At 39.3% G+C, this 22,777-nt stretch overlaps 1 protein-coding gene across 1 annotated transcript; it reads left to right on the top strand.

Annotated features, from left to right (window-relative positions):
* Positions 1–38: 38 nt before the first annotated feature.
* Positions 39–22,777, top strand: LOC146458964 (E3 ubiquitin-protein ligase BRE1B-like). The gene is made up of 21 exons (XM_085090087.1): positions 39–256; positions 2,035–2,202; positions 4,232–4,514; positions 5,169–5,305; positions 5,855–6,064; positions 7,137–7,262; positions 7,595–7,687; positions 8,201–8,281; positions 8,787–8,922; positions 10,001–10,044; positions 11,034–11,111; positions 14,719–14,930; positions 15,766–15,850; positions 16,030–16,212; positions 17,469–17,597; positions 18,094–18,243; positions 18,563–18,622; positions 18,707–18,778; positions 19,297–19,365; positions 19,986–20,087; positions 21,764–22,777. The coding sequence occupies exons 1-21, from the start codon at positions 155–157 to the stop codon at positions 21,935–21,937; spliced, it is 2,694 nt and encodes an 897-aa protein (XP_084946213.1). The 5' UTR covers positions 39–154; the 3' UTR covers positions 21,938–22,777.

Genomic DNA, 22,777 nt, shown 5'->3' with positions numbered 1-22,777 from the left:
TAATACTGTATTACCGCTGTTAATTTATCACGGGCTCTGAACATGTGCATTTTCAAAATGGCGTCTTCCAGATGGCTTTGAGGAATTGAAGGAAGTGAAAAAATGACTTAGAAACCAACTGGAAAAGCTAGCCAAGTATAGTTAAGTGAACAAAATGAAACGCTCCCAACCTGAATCTTCGGGGACACCCCCGGCGAAGAAACAGGTTCTCACAAAAATGATTCCACCGGTAAACATCGGTGCTGTTTCCACTGAGGTGAGTTGACAGTCGCTTACGTTCATTTTGGCAAAGGTTGTAGTAAGATCTTTTACATATTTTTCTGCATGGCCATTGATAATATATGGCAAGATGATTCCCAAATAGTTGAAATTGATCCATGGTTACACCTTTTCCATTGCTAACGTTGCTAAACTTTTTACTATACTATACATTATTTAAGCCTAATTGGATTTAAGCTTCAACTGATATCTACGATCCGTTAAGCGCTTGATTGTGAGTGTATGAAACGGTTACTTGTGTGAACTGTAGTTGAAATATCTTTTGGATGAAACACCCTTGTCGAGAAGTTAGTAAGTTAAGCAGTTACTAACTTCTTTGGGACTGTTTCAGTCAAAAGATGTTGTAAGACTTAATCTGCTAGAATGCTGTGATTGAACTCAATAATATTATAGCCAACACTGTTACCAGACAAAGTGTCTGTATGAGTGGTGTGACCATTCTACTTTTGTAAGCTGGACACTGACTTTGAAGCAGAGTTTGTCATTTAGCTTACAAGCATTCTTTTTGTTTTTTTTAATTAAGCGTACCAACCATATTATTGTTTCAATAGCCAATAAGCCTGTGGACTGGTTGGTACAATGATATTTGACAATTATTCCACGAGCGCACGTTGGATATGAAATGATAGATAGCCAACGGGGCGCAAAGCGCCGAGTTGGCTATAATCATCTGATATCCAACAAGCACGAGTGGAATAATTGTTTCATTAAAAACAATCAAGAAATATTGTTAGATCTTGCTGGTCCCGCTTAGCAAGAACAACCAGAAGACCATTTCAATGGTTGCTATTCCTCGGGCATGGTATAATGGCTCATATACCATGGCCGCTTAGCCAATCAAATCCTTGGAATTGCATCATACAATGATCCAGTTTTTAATAAAGACAGATAGACAACATTATTTAACCCTTTAAGCCCTAACATTGATCAGCATCAGATTTCTCCTTGTAATATCAATACTTATTCCATCCCTGAGGACATGAGAATAAAGGATATGATCACCAAAGGTGAATTTTCTTGATATTTTAATAACTTTACCCCAGTACTTTTATAAGAAAACTATGGGGACAAGATAGGAGCATTTGTTCTTTTATATGTTACAGGTTAGGGTTAAACATGGCAAAACCTTCAGCAAAATGCAAAAAAACAGAACACAAGTAAATACAAACCATGCCAATTAAACATGCTAACTAAAACTAAAATGAAGGTTAACATTAAAGGAGAAATAAAAAAGTAAAGAAACAGCTGCAATAATAGGTGATACCAATGACATCTTTGCTATCGATTTATTACTACTATTCATATCTTTTTTAATTTCTATAACTCTCGATGATATTACAGAAATTTTATGGGAAGAGGTATAAGATACATATACTAAGTATAACCACATTGGATACAAAATATGTACAAAGATTGACTTAAATATATGGCAAGAAATCTGCACACATTGAAGAAAAATTACTTCATTTATTTAAATTCTTAGGTCATCCTGTAATTATAGGGTTTGGGCAAGAGAGGCATTTTTGACGTTATTGCCTTAAAATAAAACATTAATTGCTCCAAATAAGCTGTCTGAAAGGCCAACAAAGTTTCAACTTTTTTCATACATTTCTTTTTAAAGAAACTAGGAATTTTCAGTGGGGTGGGGAGAGGGGATATTTAAAAAAATCCCTTTTGCAAGTTGAGTATGGATATTTTCTGGAAGCACCCATTTCTGAATCTAAATTTATGGTGTGCACTTGTTGTTCTGTGCAGGATGAAATGAACTTGAAGGTTTTAAAGTTTCAAAATAAGAAACTGGGAGAGCGACTGGAGGAATTGAAGGTAGAGGAGGAGAAGTTGAAGGATCAGGTGGATGAACTCAAGAAACAACGAGAATCTGATCTGAACATCATCTCTGTCATAAACAGGCACTGGATGCAGGTATTTTTTGTTGTTGTTGTTGTTTTGCTCTGTGCTTTGGTTATAAACTGATAAAATAACTTTTTTTGGCAGGAATAAAAAATATTAATCTTCGTAGTCTTGCAACTATTTTTTGTAGGAGGAAGATGAACACACACATTAAAAAGAATAAGAAACAGTTGCCATAGTTTTTCTAGCAGGGTTGTATGGCTTTTTCCAAGCAACTTTTGTACACAAGGCGTAGAAGGAAAGTATGCATGGCGCTGTGCAATATGGCTTATTATAAGTTAACCCTTTGACTCCTGTCGTGTTTCCATGGTTTTCACATAAATTACCTTTTTCCTAGAGCGGTTTTACTCGCTAAATGCGCAATAGATAAATAAATATTCTTGGCTTCCAAAATTAACTGCATATTAAACTGGAATGATTAAACAAATGTTTTCCGAAGTAAAATAACATGGTTACCGATTAATCACTTGCCGAAAAACACACTTGAATGCAAAAATTGCTAAAATTCATGGCATGTTGATGAAAACCTTTGGCGTATCAAATTTCAACCCGCTTATGCAAATTGTCCTTGATAACGCATCTGTCGCTTCTCAAACGAATATATGAATTGACAAAGACACAAAAATCAACAAAAAGCTTTTCCAACTAAACTTTTTATTGAAATAAACAATACATTTGCTATTAGAGGCAAAAAGCTTTCAGTTTTCTTGCGTGCATGCAAACACGCATGTAAAATTTGAAGACGCTCCGTGTTTGTACAAGGCGATCACTCACAGTAAATTCGGACACGTTTGCGATGAAAATTACAGAAGTTACAGAATTCTGGTTCAAATCATCACTTAAACTATTTGTAAAAAGCAAATCAACATCGGAAAACATCATTTACCGTGTTGTCACCATTGTCCTGGTCTTATAAACTCCGTTTGAAGCCCGCGGTTCAGTTTTAACTTTTGAGGCATATTTCATTAGCGGTGTGGAAATTGAAGAGATCACAACGCAAAACGGCTTTTGGCTGTTTTTCACCGCCTCCAAGTTCTCTTTTTTGGCGGCAGATTATTGTTCATGGTTATTCCTTTCCATTGTGAGCTTAAAAAAGATGACCTTGCTTTAAAAGATGAAAAAAACATGTCTTGAAACTTCAGGACCGATTCACGCGCGGCATCATTTTGTAATTTTGCTCAGCTCCATGCGGTAGGTTCAGAAGGATCCTTTCCCTTCCCCCCTAAAATGCCTTAAAATATGCGCTAAAGACAGATTCTGATTGGTTAATCATCCTACTAGCTATTGTGACCTTTTCAGGACGAAAAAAAACTCAAGGAGGGGAGGGAGAACGTATTGAGTTTCACGCTCAGAGCATGCGCGAGGGACGGCCGGTTTTGGCCGATGTAGGAGTCAATGGGTTAATATTTTCTCTTTTTCACGCTTCCACTCTACCCTGAAACATAGGCCACAGCAGTCTTTGGACTGTTGATTTCTATAACCTAGGCTTTTTTGGGGGGCAGGGGGTTAGCCCATTGCCCATTCTCAGCCCGACCTTGAACTATATGGTAGGCAAGACCAAAACACAAGGAACTTGATGTCCTGCCCTTTGCAAAGAGAGTGTGGGTTCTTTAACATCCCCGTCAAGTTTTACATTTCAAGGTGAAGAGACAAGGTTAACAGCTTCACGTAAATGCCCTGAGTGATATGATCGTCTGAATTTAGGCAGATGTTTAGCTCACAGCCAGTATGAACTTAGTAATACTAAGTAATAAAGACCCTGGTATGCAGTTCAACCTGGATTTTGGACCAGTGACCTCTCACTCAGCAATCTGGTGCTGTTATAACTAACAGAGCAAACCAGGTAGCAGTCTAAACTAGCCCCTTTAAATTTAAAATAAAAACAAGTGATGATAATGCCGACTGATGTTTCGATGACTCCATGTCACCATTTTCAAAGTTGTGTAAGTCCAATCATTTGAGTACTTATACAGAGAAAAGTATGCAACAGTTTAGTTGCATGTGATTTAAATTTGTTATTGAGAATCAATTTATTTTCTAGCTGGATGAAGACATCAAGACAATACTACAGAGATATGAAGGCATCGTGGAAGAAGACTCTGAACAGACATCCAATGAAGCTACACTCTCATACTTAGATAACTTGACAAATATGGACTCAGAACAAGTCAGAGAAGAAGTGGCCAAGAGATCTGCGGCCACAAAAGAACATACGAGAAAACTGTTGCATTATGTGGAAATGTCTGGGCCATTTACGTCGGCATCCACAGTTTTAAAGGAGGCAGCCAATGAGGAAATTGATGTGGTGGGAGAAGGAGGCAAAGGTATTGAATTGTTATCAAAATAATAATTGAAGGATTTTGAGCAACACTAATATAAATGCATTTTTCCTGTAAAATTGAAAATTAATCCTTACTATGGAATAGCTAGAGACTGGTTATCATGTACTAAGAAACTTAGTTGTGTATTTAAATTTTGAACAAAATGTGAAACAAACAAGACATAGCTTGGAAATAATGTGATGAAATATGTTAAGCCTGGTGAATAAATGAGAATGATGTATTAATCAGTGAATGACACAGGCATACTCAGAACAGATTTTTTTTCTGCATATGCCTGTGTCATTCACTGATTAATACTTCATTCTCAAGAAATAGCTTATTTGTTTACTTTATTTTCTTGAAAATGCAAGCAACCTACACCAAGACCTACACCATACTACACCTACACCATATCTCCTTTTCAGTGAGACATGGACCCTTGACTGATTTCTTTTGTTTGCAACCACCAATGTTTCGCTTGACTTGGTTCAGTCTTGTATACAAAAGAAAGCAATCACACCTCTGTATCCCATTTGTGTAGGCCGCAACACTGTGACATTGTGTTTGAAAACTTTGTGAAACTCAATGAACCTTGTTTGCTTTTTATACAATTTCACTCACCAAACCTTGTTTTGTTTCTTTCCCAAATAAACTTAGATGAACAAGAACAACTAGAAACAGCTCAGAAACCAAGTTCCAATGTACAGGCAAAACCTGACCTGGAGGCTGACAACAAACAACTTAGGGAGCTAGTAACTTCACTCCATCAAAAACAGCAGACCACGTCACTGGAGGTACTTAGTAACTACTTTTTTGTTGCTGGTGGGCATAATGTCTGTTTCCAACTTAAGCCAGGGCCAAATGAGGAAGAGAATTCAGAATCTCATTCTCATTTGGCCTGAAACTGTCATGCGCTCTCACTCACTCTCATCGACTCTCACGTGCTCTCATCAATTTGAAGCTGCCCAAATTTTTTGTGAGAGTTGACAAGAGTTTTCTCTTGTTTGGCCCCAGCTTCAGAGTTTTACAGAATTTAACTGTCAGCAGCTGCGGTAAATCGGCAGTGGGCTCAACAAATATACACAAAATAGAATGGTGTCTGAGTTGTCTAGTTAGCTGAGATGTTTTTCTCTTTAAAAAGAAGAGTGGGTGCTTCAATATACGCATCCTCGGGATAATCGTTACTTAGCAATTCAGTTGTTAGAGTAAAAATAGAAACATTCCTCCATTACCATTTCTAACTGTGAAGTAGTCCTGTGTAAATTTAATTCATTGATTGTTTAAAAGTTTTTTTAATATATTTAAGGAAGGATGATTTAACATTATCATTATTGTACTTTCAGTTTTCAGAAATTCGAGATAAATATGCTTTAGCTCAAAAAGAGATTGCTCAACTAAATACTCAGCTTCAAGATGCTCAGTATGAACTTCAAAAAGCCAATCACAGAGTTGACAATTTAGTGAAGAGGCTGAATGAGCTGGAAGATGTGAATAAAAGATTGCGGGAAGGAAATACCACACCGGGTGAACCAGGAGAAAGTGGGCCAGCTCAGGTAACCATATCAGTTTGAAGACATGAAACTTTTTCTCACTTGTCTTACTATTTTCTTTAATTAGAATAGTCATTGCAGGTAATCATTGTAGCCTTGTTCTCATGTCTTGTATGTTTCGTCTTGTATAGACCCTTATCACTTGGTGGCCATGTTGAGTCTCGGGGCAATAAAAGCTTTGTTTTCGCACGGCAAGCCTTGGCCAGACACGATTCAGTGCGAGGCATGCCATGCAAAAACAAAGTTTTTTATTCTCCTCAGAATCAACATGGCCGCCATGTGATAAAGGTCTATTGATGTGGTACTATGGTTTTTGAGTGAATGTCATAATAATTTTACTTGTACTTTGGTTATGCTTTGGTATGTTATGTTTTATAAACAAGCATTTTGTTTTATCAACTTGATAATGTAATATTCAGTTCCAGAAAAAAATCCATACCCACCCCAAGGAAGGTCAACGGAAGTTCCTAGGGGATGGGGGCGGGGGGGGGGGGGTCTTATAAGTCAAAATTTTAGAAGCAAAGTATGAAGCTAAACTGGAGTTTCCTGGGGGGGGAGAGGAGGAGGGATGCAGAACAAAAACCTTCCATGGGGGGAGTATGGTTCTTTTGTGGAACTGCACAATAATAATAATTATTATTTATCTGGCCACTGTAAAGAGATTGGAATGCTGATGATATAAGCATAAGGCCTCTTTGTTGATTCTTTCTGATGAATGGCTACTTTTGAAAAGTCAACACGCGAGTCTCTTTACGTTGGCCAAATTGCCTTATTAGCTGTGTTGATAAAACCAAATGTTCATTTCTACTCCTTCAATGAAGCAGCTCCACAGTTTTTTGTAGAAACTAACCCTCTTATCTATGTGGCATGTTTACTTTGCCACTTTTTCAACCAATCAGAATTTAAATCAACACAAATTGTGCCTTTTTCCACATTTTGTGCTGACTACTTGTATTTGCTTAAAACTAATGCTGATTGACCAGTCCATTTTGTTGTTTGCCTAATTCTGATTGGTGGTTTGTTTTTTCTGGTTTTGTTCCCCAAAATAGTGTGTCAATAATTGTTTTGATTCTAGAATGACGAGGTGTCAACTGAGCTTGAAGACCTGAGAGATATGGCAAAAACAAGACTTGAAGAGTTGGAAAAATTAAATGAGAATTTTATCACATCTCAGCAAGAAAAGGAAAAACTTAAGCTTGAGGTTTGTGATGACATGTGGAGAATTTTGCGTGATTTCTGGTGACAGATGCTCATGTTTATCAGATAATTTATTTTGTTGATTTCAAGTTGAGTTCCTTGATGCAAGAACAACCACAAGAATCAAAATTTTTCCTATTCTATTTCACTTGACATAAAGCTCCTATGCTTGTGGTTGCTTGACACTGTGCTTGTATCACTTAACCTTCACACACCATTGGCTTATGAAATTTTGGGGCCAATTCTTTTTTTATGGAGGTGGGGAGGGAGGGAGGGGGGCTAAAATCCATTGTAATAATACTTACAACTTGACTGAGCTGGTCTTAATTTTTGCAGATAAACCACATGCCTGAAAATACAGTTCTTCAGTCAGCTCCTTACAAGTGTTTGCAATCACAGTTTTCAGTTTTATATGGAGAAGTTACTCAGGTAGGTGAGAGTAAAGTACTGAACAAAAAAAATGTTCACTTGTTTGGCAAATTCAAATTTACTTTCAAGTAAAATGTAAAGTGCAATTAGGCTTTTTTGTCATGGAGGTGAGAAGGATCAAAAGGTCGCCTGATATATCTGTTTAATGAGTTACTATCCAATGCCGACTGATGGACACTGCACTGCTATAACAAAAAAGCAAATGGTCAGCTCTAATTTTGTGACATCTTCTATACATTTATCACAAAGAATTCATGCAATACCTGTAAGTCCTAGAATGCAACCTTTGAATTCTCTTTCAATTCTTATATTTTCAGTATTTGCAATAATGTTAAAGGAATGTGTGTATTATATAATTGCATTGCCACTACCATCAGTGTATTTATAAGGTTTTGAACTGATTTATTTTCAAGCTGTGAAGCCTCTAAGAGGCTCCACTGCAAACAATACCAGTACCAGCTCCATTGGCTATTTAATCACAAATTGTTGCTTTTGTTTAATAATTTTCTGTAGCTTCGTCAGCAACTTGATGACACTCGGCGTGTTCTCAGCACAACTAAAACACAACATGTTCTTCAGCTTGAGCAAATTGAGGTACTTGAATGTTCATTAATGTTTGTTTTATTTATTGATTTATTTTTAGTTTTTAAAACTTGTATCGACTCGTTTCTTCAGTTGGAATAGCAAGGAGAAAGGACATCATGAACCATTACTTGACATTTATAGTTTATGTAACTTTTATTTGAAGGGCTCGGTGCATAACTAACCTATGGTGCATTTCAGATCATGTTTTGTTGTTTTAGCTCAGATTCAACAGAGATTTTGCATGTGGCCTTGAATTCAGGAGACGTTGCTCCAAGAAAATAATAACTGTTACAGTATAATAACATCCTGTGTGGCAGGTGCTTGAAAGGGGAGGGAGGAGGCGAATCGGGCGCATGTGAGGGGAGGGAGGAGGGGAATTGGGCGTTCACAAGGGGAGGGAAGAGGGGAATTGGGAGCGTACGCAAATCTATGTTTTGTTGCAAAAAAGGTGAGTCTTCGTTGAGTAAGTTGTCGTGACAATATAAGTATGAAATGCATTTGATTTCTTTTTTAGTCAAACAATATCACAATACAAAAGAAATACAAAGCAGAGATTACTGAGCTGCATGATGCCCTGCTGCAAGTCAAAAGGGACTACGACTTGCTGAGGATGGAGTTTGAACAAAACCTCAAGGCAAATGAACAGACAGGTTAGTGTTGCCAAAATATTTATTGAAGTGCTGAGAGCATAATGGTCTTATGTCAGATTTTTGACCGATTTTGCATTTTGCTCAAAAGCTATTGAAGTTATGCATGTGGCCTTCCATTTAGTTAGAGAACATTGCTCTGTGGGTTTTTCACTGGTTTGAAAAATGAGGTCAAATTATTGAGTCAACAAAATTCGTCATAAGGCAGTTATGCATTCAGCCCCTTCAATTATTCAAGAGTCCAAAGATATAGTGACTTAATGGTCTGAAAAAGTTAAATGTTAGTTAAATTTTCACAAAGACAACAATATTAAAACTTATATAGCGCTGACATTAATAATGGCTATTTTCATCAGTGCTAAAAACTCTAAAAAATAAAATATATCGAACATTAAAACTATAAACCTACTTAGAGTACTAAAACTATACAAACTGCATAAAAATTACATTAAAGCTTTCTGCAATAAAAATGTCTTAAGTGAGAAGATGGCTGTACCTTCTTTACTTGAGAATGTGCCATGGTGCTTATAAGAGTTTCTGAAATCTTGATGCAGCACTCATTCAAGGACAACATTTTTGGGGGAGGTGCTTACAAAGAATTAATTGAAAACAACATTTTTGGCTGATACAAAACTCCAATTCTCTGTAGTGGCTTAACATGAATGTTATTGCTTTACATTTTTCCTTTGACACTTTGAATAAGCACTGCTGCCAAGATGTAGAGCTCAAGTACTTCAAAGAAGCACTGCTGCCATTATTGAAACGCATCGCACTTGTTTTAGGGCGGTGCTGTGAGTGAAGATGGTATTTTTCTTGCTTTTCCAACTTGTTGTTAACCCTTTAAGCCCTAACAGTGATCAGTATCAAATTTCTCCTTGTAATATCAATGTTTATTCAACCCCTGAGGTCATGAGAATTAAGGATATGATCATCCAAGGTGAATTTGCTTGATATTTTAATAACTTCCCCTCAGTACTTTCAAAAGAAAAGTATGGAGACAAGATAGGAGAATTTGTTCTTTGATATTAGGGGTTAAAAGGGTTATTTAACGTTTTCTATATTTTCAAATCCCTCTACACAGGCCCAATGACAAAGGAAATGAGTCACATGTTGAGCAGTTTACAGGTAAAAAAAAATTAAAGGATATAATAAGTGATGCTGAACATATTCATTGCCAATAGACCATTTCCGAGTTGCGTTGAACCTCATTATGAAAGTGAGGCTAAAACCAAAGTCTTTGTTATGAAAATTAGTTTTCATTCATGTGCGAACAACTTAAAGTTTTGCACTTAGCCTCCCTTTCATAATGAGATTCACAGCAGCTCGGTAATGGCGAGATTGTCTGGGACAATCAATCGATCAACGAATGAATGAATGAATGAATGGATGAATGAATGAATGAATGAATCAATCAATCAATCAATCAATCTATCCCCGTAGATTTCGCAGGGTCAGATAACATCATCACCAACTTGGCAAAGAAGAGAGAGCCTGCAATCAAACGAACGCACTCCCTAATCTTTGATTATCACTTGTACTATCCCTTTGGGGGGGGGGGGGGGGTGTAATTAAGGTTACAAGTTTGTAATAGGGGCCCCGTGCATTTATTTTTCACACCAGGCTACTACACTGTGGACTGAATTACCATGTGACTGTCGTCTATTTCATACGCGACGTTTTGAGTGCTTACTGCTTCAATACACGTCCGAACTACTTGGAGCACTTGGCTAAAAATCAGTTGTTCAAAGAACAAAAAACAATACAAAAAATTGATCACCACTGCAAAAGCGACAGCTATAGAGTGTTTTCGCGGCAGCCATGTCGGAGGGGCGAAACCATAGAATGATTTTCTGTTGGGAAATAAATTTTCTATTTATATAAAAATTTCTTATTGTTCTGTTCCTCCAACATGGCCGCCGTCAACACACTTGATACTAGTATGCTTAAATGAATCCACCTAAATATACTTCAAAAATGACTTAAATTCGCTAATTTACGAGCGATTGAAAATGATATCAGCTTCTATCTTCCAGATTCCTCAAAACCAGAAAAACTCGTCCTTGTTGTTAATATATGACATGCAAATCAACTTTTTTGGTGTGTGATGTTTTTAGAGTCACAACCAGCAGTTGAAGGTTGAGGTGTCGAGATACAAGAGAAAGTTCAGTGAATCGCAGGTGCAAGTGGTTAAGGTAAGCAAACTCAAGTATAGTTGATACGTTGGAATAGGGTTTTCCGATTTAGCGGAAAATTCACTTAAATGGAACACATTTTTCCGTGTATTGAAAAAGTGTAAGGCAGATTAAAAAGAAAATAACAGTTTGCATTCCATCATGAGACGTAATATTTATTGCAAGGTGTGCTGTAGTGGAAAAGTTATCAAATCGTAGACAATGAATAACAAATTGCATTGTGCAAATTGCAACAAATACCACGTTACATCCAATAAGCTACCAAGGCTACCATTTCTTCTTAAAAGGGAAACCCTAATACAGCCACAAATCTTCTGCCTTTGCACAAAGTTCCCTTGAGACAAACTTTTAGTATTCTGTGACCAGACTCGAGAGTTTATTATACTCATTTTGTTACTGACCTGCCCAGTCATTGCTGTAATAATTTTCCGTATTGACATATAAAAGTGTTGTTGTTATATTGTATGGTATTGCACAGGCTTATCGGCCTTGGCGCTACGCGTTTCGTTGGCTAATTATTATCTCATATCAAACGCGAGCTCGTGCAATAATTGTTATGAATAAAAATTTAGGTCAAAATGTTAGCAAAATGCTAAACCTTTTCGATCATAATACTGTGATGATGATGTTGATGGTCGAAAAGGTTTACCATTCTTTCACTGAGTAACATTTAAGCTAAATTTTGATTCTTGTGTATCCGGGGATTACAGTAAATGCTATTTGTGAACACGGGCAAATTTGAAGGGGACAAAAACAAAACAAAACAAAACAAAAAAAACAATTCTCGAGAGGGTGAGGCTATGGTATAAAATGAGCAGTAAACAAGCTTTGCTTTTTATTCGGGCGTTGGCAAGATACAGTAAAGTTTCGCGTTCCTTCACGTTTGCCTTAGCTGACCTTCGACCACAATGGCTGCAATCCTTCGAGCACCGTTTCGCATAGCTGCCTTATCGCACTCCAAAGACTTGTTGAAGATAACATGGCAAGATGGTGCAAAAAGCGAGTTTCCGAGCATTTGGTTGCGTGGTTCTGTGCGCGACCCTAAAGTTTTCAACGCTGACAGCTGGTTTTACAACCAGGTCGACTACGCTCGCTTCATAGCCTCTGAGTCACCAATCGTCGGTGTCGAAAACGGCGATGGAAGCGAAGATGTCACAGTTGAGTGGGAAGAGCATCGTAGCAGCTTCAACGCCTCTTGGCTTCGCGCGCAGGATATGAAAAACAACGACCGTCTTCGCAAGGAAACGCAGCTTACCCTCTGGGATGCCAACTTCAGATTTCCCGTCTACAATTACGCGGAGCGAATGACAAAGCTCGAGAGCTGGTTGAGCGACCTTGTAAGATATGGCGTGGCTTTCTTCGAGGGAGTGCCTCCGAGCCAAGAGGGCCTGGATGGGATTCTGCATTGTGTTGGTCAGCCAAGGCAACGCAAACACCCCGTCAACACTATTGCTATACAGGTAGATAAGAATAGCGCGCAGAAATACCACCAAAATGTCTACAGCGCGGAGAAGCATCCCATCCACATCGATGCCGCCTATTATTATGACATACCCAGATTGTCATGTCTTCTTCCCACTCGCTATTTTGCTCCTACCCAAGACACGTTTAACTTCTGGGTTGATAACCTTGCAGTCATTGAGCAGTTGCGCCGCGAAGACCCCGAAGCCTATGAGCTTCTCAGCACCATGCCAGTTCGTTTTGCAAGAAGAAGAATGACTTCTCAACAAGAGTCCGATGTAGCAAAATACTACATCTATCAGTTTGAAACCTCAATCGAAAGGCCAATCATTTCTTATAACTGGTTAGAGAAGCGGCACCCGACGGTTCTGATCTCCAACAAACATGCTGGGATGGAATTGAGCAACTTCAAGGATCACTCGACCATGAAGAGGTTTTACGAGGCATATCTTGTGCTGCAAGACATGCTGTATAACCCTGCGAATCACCAAAGGTTTCTGATGAAGGAAGGAACGGCTGCCATCTTCAACAACCATCGTGTGAGTCATGGGCGTGATGAAATTCATCCTTCTACTGATCGTGCTCTCCTGCTCGGATTCATTGGCGCGGATATGTGGAACACAAGATGGCGCGTCCTGCATGGCCAGAAATCTGGCCTGGAAGAGAAATGGCTGTACGGGTGTTCAAACGAACAGCTGGAGATATTAGCAGACAGGAAGGAACAACATGAAATCAAGGAGGAACCATTGAGGGCTCGAAATGTGTAAAATCGAAAATTGTTTTCAGTTTTCGTATTAGGCGGTGGACTGGCTTGTCTTTTGCCGGAGTAGTGTTTGAGATGTCTGTAGTGCTTTAGTGTGTATTGTTTGAACAATGTCACTTTCTACGGATGGCAGCAAAATACTCAGGCTACATACTTGCTCTGTTAACAGTGAGTGTAAATAGGAGCAAAAGTTGTGTTGTACTTAATATAGTTAGTATGTAGAGTTATTTGAAATTGTTACGTACTACATAACTTCATTAATGACCGTTTCTCATCGTTTCGTTATGGAGTGCAATAGGTAATGTTTTTCTTCTACCTTTGGTAAAAATCGACGTTTTGAACTGTTTGAATAATCCCGAGAAAGACACTATTAGTTAGATTTTTGTTTTAATTCATTGAGTGTAGTTAGTTATTTCCAGTGTCAAGTTTTGTAACTAGGTGGAGCAATGTCTGCACAGACACTAAATAAACCGAATAAAAAGGTTGATATTAAAACCCGCTGCCCGGCTAAGGGAGAAGAATATCGACAATTTGTTGCAATTTCAGTGATTGTATATATGTGTTATTGAACAAGGGTGAGGTCCGTATAGCCCATTTTACAGTTGTGTACTTAGTGACCTGGCCTTAGATTGGAAGCGAGGCTGGGGGTGACTTTCTTTTGATACAAACCTCACTGCTTTTCATGTGTAGATCATGCTGTTCTTATGCTAACTAGTTTGTATTTACAGATAAAAAGCAGTGAGGTTTGTATCACCCCCAGCCTCGCTTCCAATCCAAGTCTATTGAGAAAATATTGGTCGAGTTCTTTTTTTTTTTTTTTTTGCAAGTTTGTGGACCGAGCCAAAGGCGAGGTCTATAAACTTGCGAAAAAGAAAAAAGAAGAAGAAAAAAAGACGGTTCGGTAAACATCCACCCCTATCATACACTTCAACATTTCATTGTTAAAAATATGATAACAGTCCCCGATGCACGAAATTAAACATTTATGTAGTATTGTTTTGGTTAACTCCCAAGTGAAGAAGTTTGTTACGATCTTTCTATACTTTTTTAAGCCGTAGCAATGCCAATCTCGTACCCAGAGTCCCCAAGTTAGGGGAGTGCTTTGTTCTGGGGACATTTTAACCACAGTTCGGTTTAACCCTTTAACCCCTAATATCAAAGAACCAATTCTCCTATCTTGTTCCCGTATCTTTCTTATAAAAGTACTTGGGAGAATATCAATAGACCTTAATTCTCATGACCTCAGGGGTTGAATAAGCATTGATATCACTAAGAGAAATTTGATGGTGATCACTGTTAAAGGGTCACATTTAAGTTCGTCTTGTCAGTCTTCAACTGTGACCATTTTTTTTTTCCACTTATTGTATTACATCTTTGCTTCAGTTGTCTGAAGAGGTGAAAGTAGCCAAAGAGACCGAGAATAAGACTGAATCATCTGAGCGGGAAAATCAAGAGGAAGACGAGACGGTGAAAGACGAAACAGAAACAAAGACAGCAAAGCCAGAAGAAGAAGGCGAAATAGAGGAGGGCGAAGAGACCGCCTCAACAAGTAAATCCAGTGATGTAGAACTCAAGGAACTACGGGCAAGCTTGAAGTGAGTGTTATATATCTGCTAGCGCGTTGCGTTAGTGGTTCGTCTTTACCTCTGGCCAGCCTAGAGATTTAAGGCATGATGAGGGTTGTTGTTATCGCTCTCATTTACGATTACTGCAATTGTTAGCGACTACCAGTTCGTTGTTGTTTTCCTCCTTAAGGACGGTGCATACTAATAAAGAAGTATTTTTGTTTGGTTTTTGACTATGCGGGGAAAGCAGATCTTAGCAAGGGCTATTGAGATCCAAAAAGAAATTTGGGGGCTACCACGCATTTTTAGAGATAATTAAGCAACAATTATGCTAAAAAACAGTAAAATACAAAGAAATGTATGGCGTTTTGTTCAAAATTGAAGTTCTTTTATCTCTGAAAAATGCATGGTTACCCCCAATTTTCTTTTTGGATACCAAGAGCACTTGCTAAGCTCTGCTTTCTCCGCATAGTTTTAAACCGCGCAAAAATATCCCTGTATTAGAAGGCACCACCCATCGGAATTTCGAGATGCGCAGAACGTATGCGCAGTAACTAAGCACCTTCCTTAAATGCTTTAAAAACGTATTATAAGAGTTCGGTGCAATTTAGACATTGCATTTTAGTTTGATCGCTCCTCAACTTCTCGTTTGACTTGTGCACTGTATGCTCAACAACTTGAAAAAAAAAATTGTCTGGATAACATCTGCACAACGTGATGGAAGTATGATGGAACTAGCGATCAGAAGATCTTGGGTTCGATAGGAGCACTCGGATTTCCGTTTTCAGAGTTGCCTGTGTCACTCACTGACTAATACACCAACATCTCCCAATGTTTGACTGATCTATTTTCTTTGACCCCTCAGAAAATCCGAGGAAAACCAAAAAGAGATGAAACTATTACTGGATGTTTACAAAGGAGCCGCAAAGGATATCAGGGACAAGGTTGAGGTAAGAATTAGCAAAAAAAAAAAAAAAAGCAATATTTTACCATTCTTATGTTCGCGCTTCGTGTAATGCCCTCTACGTATTTTCATTTGAAGAATTAAAGCATTTCTCTTACTTTTTCCTAGAAATGAAGGAAGTCGTTTTATCTCCTGAAACAAATTTCTTTTTGTTGTTCGGTTTAGCTTTTAACAGTTGAAAAACGCCTCAAGGAGGAGATAGAGGAACAGAAGGCTCGGATAGAGAACCTTGAAAAGGAACTGGAGAAACACAAGGGAGCTCTGGCAGATGAAGAGGCGATACGGAGACTGAAGATGGCTGATGAAACTATTGAGCAACTACAGAAAAACCTAGCAGCAACAAAACAGGTAGGCAAATGAAGAGATTTAGAATCGCGCTTATGGCAAACGACAAACGTGACATTCGCGTTTAAACAAAAAAGTAACGCCCATTGCAGATACTGACCTGTTTGGCGTTTTCAAGAGAAAATAAAGGGAGAGAGAGGGAGACCCCCAATATAGCCCTTGGGATATGTGAATTTCACATAAGCTAATTTTAGACGTCGTGAAAACGGAAGTCTGAAGACGTCCACAAACGTATCTAGACGCCTGTAAATGCCACTTAGGAAAGTCATATTGAGTATTTAACAGCCGCCATTACACAGTGCGACGTTGGCACGCTCCGATGACTTCCTGTGTCGTCACACTGACCGTTTGCGGACGGCTCGGGAAACCGACTTCCGTTTAGACTATGTCTTAAAAATAAATTAAGTGAAATTCACATATACCAGCTGACGCCCCTAGTTTCCCTCTCAGTTCACTTATTTTCTCTTGGTTTTTGGAGTTTTTGGAGTTTTTGTTTGCTTTTTTGTCAAAACAAAGGACACTTCTGTTTATTTTGCTGGACATCAATCGAACACGGCCATTAGTACAGTTAACATAGCTGGAGTGTGACCGCCATCACCCTCGTACGTATTGAGCGGTTTTCAATTGAACCACGTTACTTAATTTAAGGGAATTTTGCTCAACTGTAATAGGAAGATTTTTTTTTGGAATAACACGGAGTTCCTCAGTCAATTAAGGACAAATCCAGTAAAAAAATGTTTAGAAAAGCACTCTATCACTATTACCTTGCTCAATATTAATGATACGTTATCCCTATTTATTCGTTTTCATTTTATATTCTTTTTTTTTTTCCTTTTTCTATTTTTCTATTCTGCTTAATTTAACTAAATAATTAGTTTATTGGCCTATTATAAGGGGCACAGTATTAGTTTTACTAGAGGTGACCCTGTCCTCTCCTCCTCAAGTTAATTGTAATTTATTCAATATATGTAACTATTGAATACTTGTGTATTAGTATTAGGAGTGGAGAAACCAAATAAATGAAATGAAAATGAAATTATTGGAGAGAAGAATGAGGATGGGAGTATCTTGCAGACCTGCGTGTAAGCTATTCTTTGATACAGATAAACAAAAGTATGCTGGTTTTAGTTCAAGTTAAACAGTTGCGTTGTGCACGCATTTTTTCTCAACCAAAACAATCCGGCATACTTTTGGGTTATTGTCTGCACGTTGCGGTACGTAGCTCTGATAGCGTGTTTGTTTTTCGCTGTTCTCTTCAGGAGGAAGATGCCGTGTTGGCGGAAATGGAGTTTACAGGACAGGCGTTTGAGGAAATGCAGGAGCAGAACGTACGACTTCTGCAACAGTTAAGAGAAAAAGACGACGCTAACTTGAAGCTTATGTCTGAGGTGGGAACAATTTCACGTGTGTTGTTTCCGTTAAAAACGCTAATGTGCTTATCTTTCAAAAGGTCACAAAACCAGACTGTGAACCGAAAGGGTCGCAGTTAAGTACAAGTAGTAGAAAGAGTAGCGAAAAACAAGGGGAAATTCCTGGCAGAAATCACAACGCATGCATTAGTGTGAATTGCTCTGCTGTACCAATAGGGGATATCCCAGACTTTGGCTTATCTTGGAGGTATAAGACAAGGGGGCGATCTGCACCGTTTCGAATTTCTTGCATGGTTGGTGAAGAGAACAAAAGAAAGAACAGCAGAACAATGCAGCTACAGGTTATCAAGGTCCAGTGAAAATAGAACTTTTGATAGGTATAGGTCTATTGAAGGACTTGAAGACAAGTGCACAATTGTTTGTTTGAATGATGTACGTGGTGAGTGGCGGTATTTTCTGAATTATTGCCTATTTTATTTTTATCTCTTGGGTTTTTTGTGTACGTTCTTTTTAGCGCATCAAAGGTAATCAGATACAGAAACAGATCCGAGAGGAGATGGATGTGCTGGCTGATCACGTGACGTCTCTCAACACACACCGTGAGACGCAGACTCAGTTGGTGAAAAAGTTGGAAGAGAGAGAAAAGGCGCTTCAGAATGCTGTGGTTAGAGAGCAGTGGGATTTCTTACTCTTAGACACACGGCCGGGAAAAGTCTTTCTTGATTAGCAGCAGTTGTGTGCTCTAACACAACTTGCGTTACAAATTCCTTAACCGGGACACGATACACTGGCATACATGTACTGTAGAATGTAGGAAACATTAAAAGTGAGGTCATACCTTTCGCCTCCCATGGGCTGGGGTCCATCAGTGATTCTGAGAGTTAAAACAAAAACAAAAGTACAGCCAAAGTTTCGTAAAATTATGAGCATTGCTGTGAGCATTTATGCGATGTAACTCCTGTTATTTCTTTCCACTTCATCAGACATCGCTCGAGAAGGAAGTCAATTTGAGGCAGCAAGCGATGGAGCTACATAAACGGAAGGTCAGTAATTGTCGCTGTGCAAAAGTCGAGTGTGTAAAACAGTCTGTGGCAATTCTCTATCTTGACCATAGTGTTTTTTTACAGGCAGTAGAAAGTGCACAGGCTGCCCAAGACATCAAAATCCGGTTTGACTCGTTTCAACAGCAGTTTCAGGAGGTACTTTGTTGCATCTTACATGAACGCTCTTTTCTCTCTTTTCTCTTGCACTATGTTATGCACTCTATAGATCACAAACGTTGAGTCTTCTTTTGTAGTTTTACCCACCGCATTCTTTTTCTTTTTAAATAATGTTGTTTTTTGATTAATTGTGTGACAAGTATAATAAATTGAAATTGAATGAAAGAAAAATGAATTGGAAAACCTGGAGTGTTACTATTCAAATGAAAGCTACTGAGCAGTACTTCCTGTGGTGCTGTTTGTTATGCTGTACAAGTGGTTCTAACGTTTGAGTCTTTGAATGAAATCCTAAAGTGACCATTGAAGTAAAATCTATGGAACAGTACTTCTTTTTGGTGCTGTTTGTTTGTCTGAAGTTCAAGTCGAGCGGAATGTTTGGAATGTTGAAGAATTACTATCGTGCGAGCAGAGATTCTGTATCATACCGGTAAGAGATATCTGCCAACGGGGTAAAAGATTGCTGGATTAATTAAACTATCTTTACTATGGTTTTGCAGGCACAAGAGAGTTTGTCAGAACAGTTACGTGCGTCTGAAGAGGAAGCATTCAAGTCACGCAGAGTTCAGGTAAGAAGCTGCTTAGCTCGTTTTTCTCAAGTACACAGTGTGAAAATAAAAGCTCTTAAAACAGTAGTACTTTCGCGGCTAGCATTTTGCAACGCTGAGCAAAGATGCGAGTGGCAAATGAAAGATCAGAATGATCTCTACCCTTGCTTCCATTCTAATTCAGTTTTTCTCAAGTGTTGTTCGGAGGCTATGGCAAACATAAGAATCGCTCGATAACTCTTGTAGTGCAGGCTACTTTGTGTGTTTATTAGCATTCGTAGGTCTGTTTACCCGTTCTGTGTTCTTGTCGTTTTAAAGGGGAGCGGGGATGGCGCAGTGGTGTGAGCACTGGCCTCCCACCAATGTGGCCTGGATTTCAATTCCTGGACTCGGTATCATATGTGGGTTGAGTTTGTTGTTGGTTCTCGTCTTTGCTTCGAGAGGTTTTTTTTCCGGGTACTCCGGTTTTCCCCTCTCCTCAAAAACCAGCATTTCCAAATTCCAATTCGATCTGGAAGGTGTCTCCTATTAGTGCTCTTCGCTAAATACATTGGCACTTAAAGTAAGTGATTTATTTTTAAGTGCTATTCACCTTCTGCAGGGTTTAACCCATAATATGTCAATTGACTCTCTTATTTTAGGAGGAGTGTGCAAGCCTGAAGCGGAGGCTAGACAAGGAAAAGAAAAACGTTCTGTATGGTGCGGCGGATGAAATTCTTCTGGAGGAAATCAAACAATACAAGGTAATCAAAAAGTCTGTTTTTTACGTCTGGATTATTCTTGGCCATCTCTCATCCAACCTCGTTCAAGGGAAACCCATGAGAACGAGGTTGATCACTCATCGTGACTTGTGATGACCAGTTTTCTCATGGTTCAAGAGTGGGCCTCACTTTGCGTTATGTAAAGAGAATCCAAAGGACTGAACGAGCTCGTCAGTTGCCTCACCAGGCCGCCTTTTTTTTTAGCTGTACTTTACATGAAGCGACAAAGAGCGTCACTACTCCCTCCATGATGGGATTTTAGTCCGTCTCATCGTGTTAGATTTTTTCTGGTGGAAGAAAGATATTGGTGATAATAAGGACGCATGATTAATTTTACGCTCCTTGGTAAAATGAGAAAGATGGAGAAAGATGTAGCCTGCGTAGCTGGCGGTTTTTATGGGTGGGCTCACCGGAAAGCCGGGCACGAGTGCCAAAACGAGTGGCGAAGCCGCGTGGAAATGGGGCGAGGGCAACGAGTTCCTCGCGGCCAAGCCGCTCGTTGACGCGGCTTCGCCGCGACTGTCGCGGTTCTCTCCCCATTTCACCCGCAGCTGCACCACTCATTTTGGCTTTCCCGCCCACCAAAACCGCCAGCTACGCAGGCTAAGAAAGATGTAGTATTCATCATGTCAGGAACGTGGGACAAAGAACAAATCTGATTCGCGTGATCGGAGCGAGGATCGGAGCCGTGACCTTCCATACAGCGGTCGGATGCTATAACAAATGAGCTGAGATTCTCTGACAGATCAGCAGATCTGGTAGATAAGGATAGCGCTGTGGTGAGAGCACTCGCCTCCTACCAATATGGCGCGGGTTGGATTCCCGGAGTTGACGCCATATTTGGGTTGAGTTTGTTGTTGTTGCTCCAATCCTTGCTCCGAGATGTTTCTTTCCGGATACTACACTTTCCTGTTCTCTTAAAAAGACAACTTTGCCAAATTCCACTGAATTCGCCACTCGTTAATTAAAATCGATATAGAGCATTCGACCAGCTTACGCAAAGTTTATGAGTTCGATTTCCGTCGGGTGCTGAGATGTTTTCGTTGCCCCACACTCTTGACATAGTGAATATCATACGTCTCTCTTAGCAGTGATATTGTTGGCACGTGCTCAGCATGCAGCACAATATTCGGGTTACCAGTCTTAATCATAGTCCAGCACAATTTGACTCTCAGCCGCGCATTTAATATGTCTACACTATGCTGGATAGCATTTTGTGCCGTTGTTAAAAATACTCCGGCCTGGTGCGAACAGAAGTGGCCCAAAACGGCTCCGTTTCGGTTCGATTCTCTGTTCACACTACTCAAGAAAGTGTCACCAAAACCGTTCCGATATGTGACGATTCACTTTCATAATCGCTCCGGCACAAACTCGATCCGAAATCTGTGTTTTGTGTGTGAACGAAAGCCCTATCTGATATGTTTTTGGTGATGGCGCAAGAGCTATCCGGTATAGTGTAAGCATAGCCTAATGCCTTGTTTGGAAATGCAAGAGATTGGGTGAAATAGACCACAAAAGCGTGCGAGAAAAGCTTCCGGCAGATGCCAAAAACCACCGACCCTTATAAAGCTAAAAAATTACGCACTTACCATTAGAGTGCTACACCACACCTCCGCTTCATTAATGGTGACGTCACTTCCTTTTATTGTTGTTTTCAGGCGAAGCTGACTTGTCCGTGCTGTAACACGCGCAAGAAGGACGCCATCTTGACCAAATGTTTCCACGTGTTCTGTTTTGAGTGTTTAAAGACCAGATACGACACGAGGCAGCGGAAATGTCCCAAGTGCAATGCTACCTTTGGCAATAACGATTTTCATAGAATTTACCTGTAAAAATTAACAGCAAAGAAAGCGAAAACCGCGTTCGAAGAAGTCAAGAGAACGTGGGAACGTTTGATGCGATAACAAGACCAAACGAACAAAGTTTGTTATTCAGTGACACCCAGACGATTCCCGCCTTTGAGTCTCTTGTTTGTCCTTCGTCGTCGAAGATGACCACGTGACTTTCAACAGTTTTCAAGACGCGTCGTATTTGTATGGCAAGACCGCTGAACTTGACTGACGACCTTCGCTGGCTCAGCTGTCAGCTACGTTTTATATAAATTTGTAAATAGATGTGTGTAGATTTAGTAACTGCGTTTTTACAGTACTAAATTGCTCAAGAAAATAAGACCGACCGTTCGCAGTAAAACAGCAAAGGTTTTCCCGGTTACTGATGTGACTCAGTTTTAGACAAAAGCGTGCAACGGAGGATTTTCAATTGGTGAAGTCTTCTATTTAAACCACTTTGTACGGACATCTCCGTAATGTTTACACTAATATTTTACGGAAACGTCACTTGGTCCCAGGGAAACCAAAACTCGTATAAACTCAAACAGCAATTCAAAATTTTTCCACTTTTACTGAATCAGTGAGCTCGCATATTCCTAAGACTAAGTCGAAGATCGCTTCCAGCGGAAGTATCCCTGCTTGTAGGCAACAACGTCGACATAAGCAAACTCAAGTTGTTTAACTGCAATAAGTTGCACCGCCACAGTATGCGGAATTTTTTAAAATGTTTCCTAGTGGAGACCTTGACCTTGAAATAAAACATCAATACAACCTCCGTGAAAATAATGAATCAAGCTAAGGCTTTTCAATTTTAAAACGCAGAATAAAATATTTAAAATTTTA

This window comes from Pavona decussata, unplaced genomic scaffold (genome assembly GCF_977016875.1).
Source record: "Pavona decussata unplaced genomic scaffold, jaPavDecu1.1 SCAFFOLD_224, whole genome shotgun sequence".
NCBI classification, from domain to species: Eukaryota; Metazoa; Cnidaria; class Anthozoa; order Scleractinia; family Agariciidae; genus Pavona; species Pavona decussata.
The sequence above is the reverse complement of the archived record's forward strand: the minus strand, read 5'-3'. Positions and strand labels throughout refer to the sequence as shown.

Bases quoted from the DNA above. Each gene is read 5' to 3' on its own strand.
- LOC146458964 (XM_085090087.1), top strand. From the start codon at position 155: ATGAAACGCTCCCAACCTGAATCTTCGGGGACACCCCCGGCGAAGAAA. The intron at 6,065-7,136 runs GTAACCATATCA...TTTTGATTCTAG, and splicing joins GAGAAAGTGGGCCAGCTCAG to AATGACGAGGTGTCAACTGA. The intron at 7,263-7,594 runs GTTTGTGATGAC...TAATTTTTGCAG, and splicing joins AGGAAAAACTTAAGCTTGAG to ATAAACCACATGCCTGAAAA.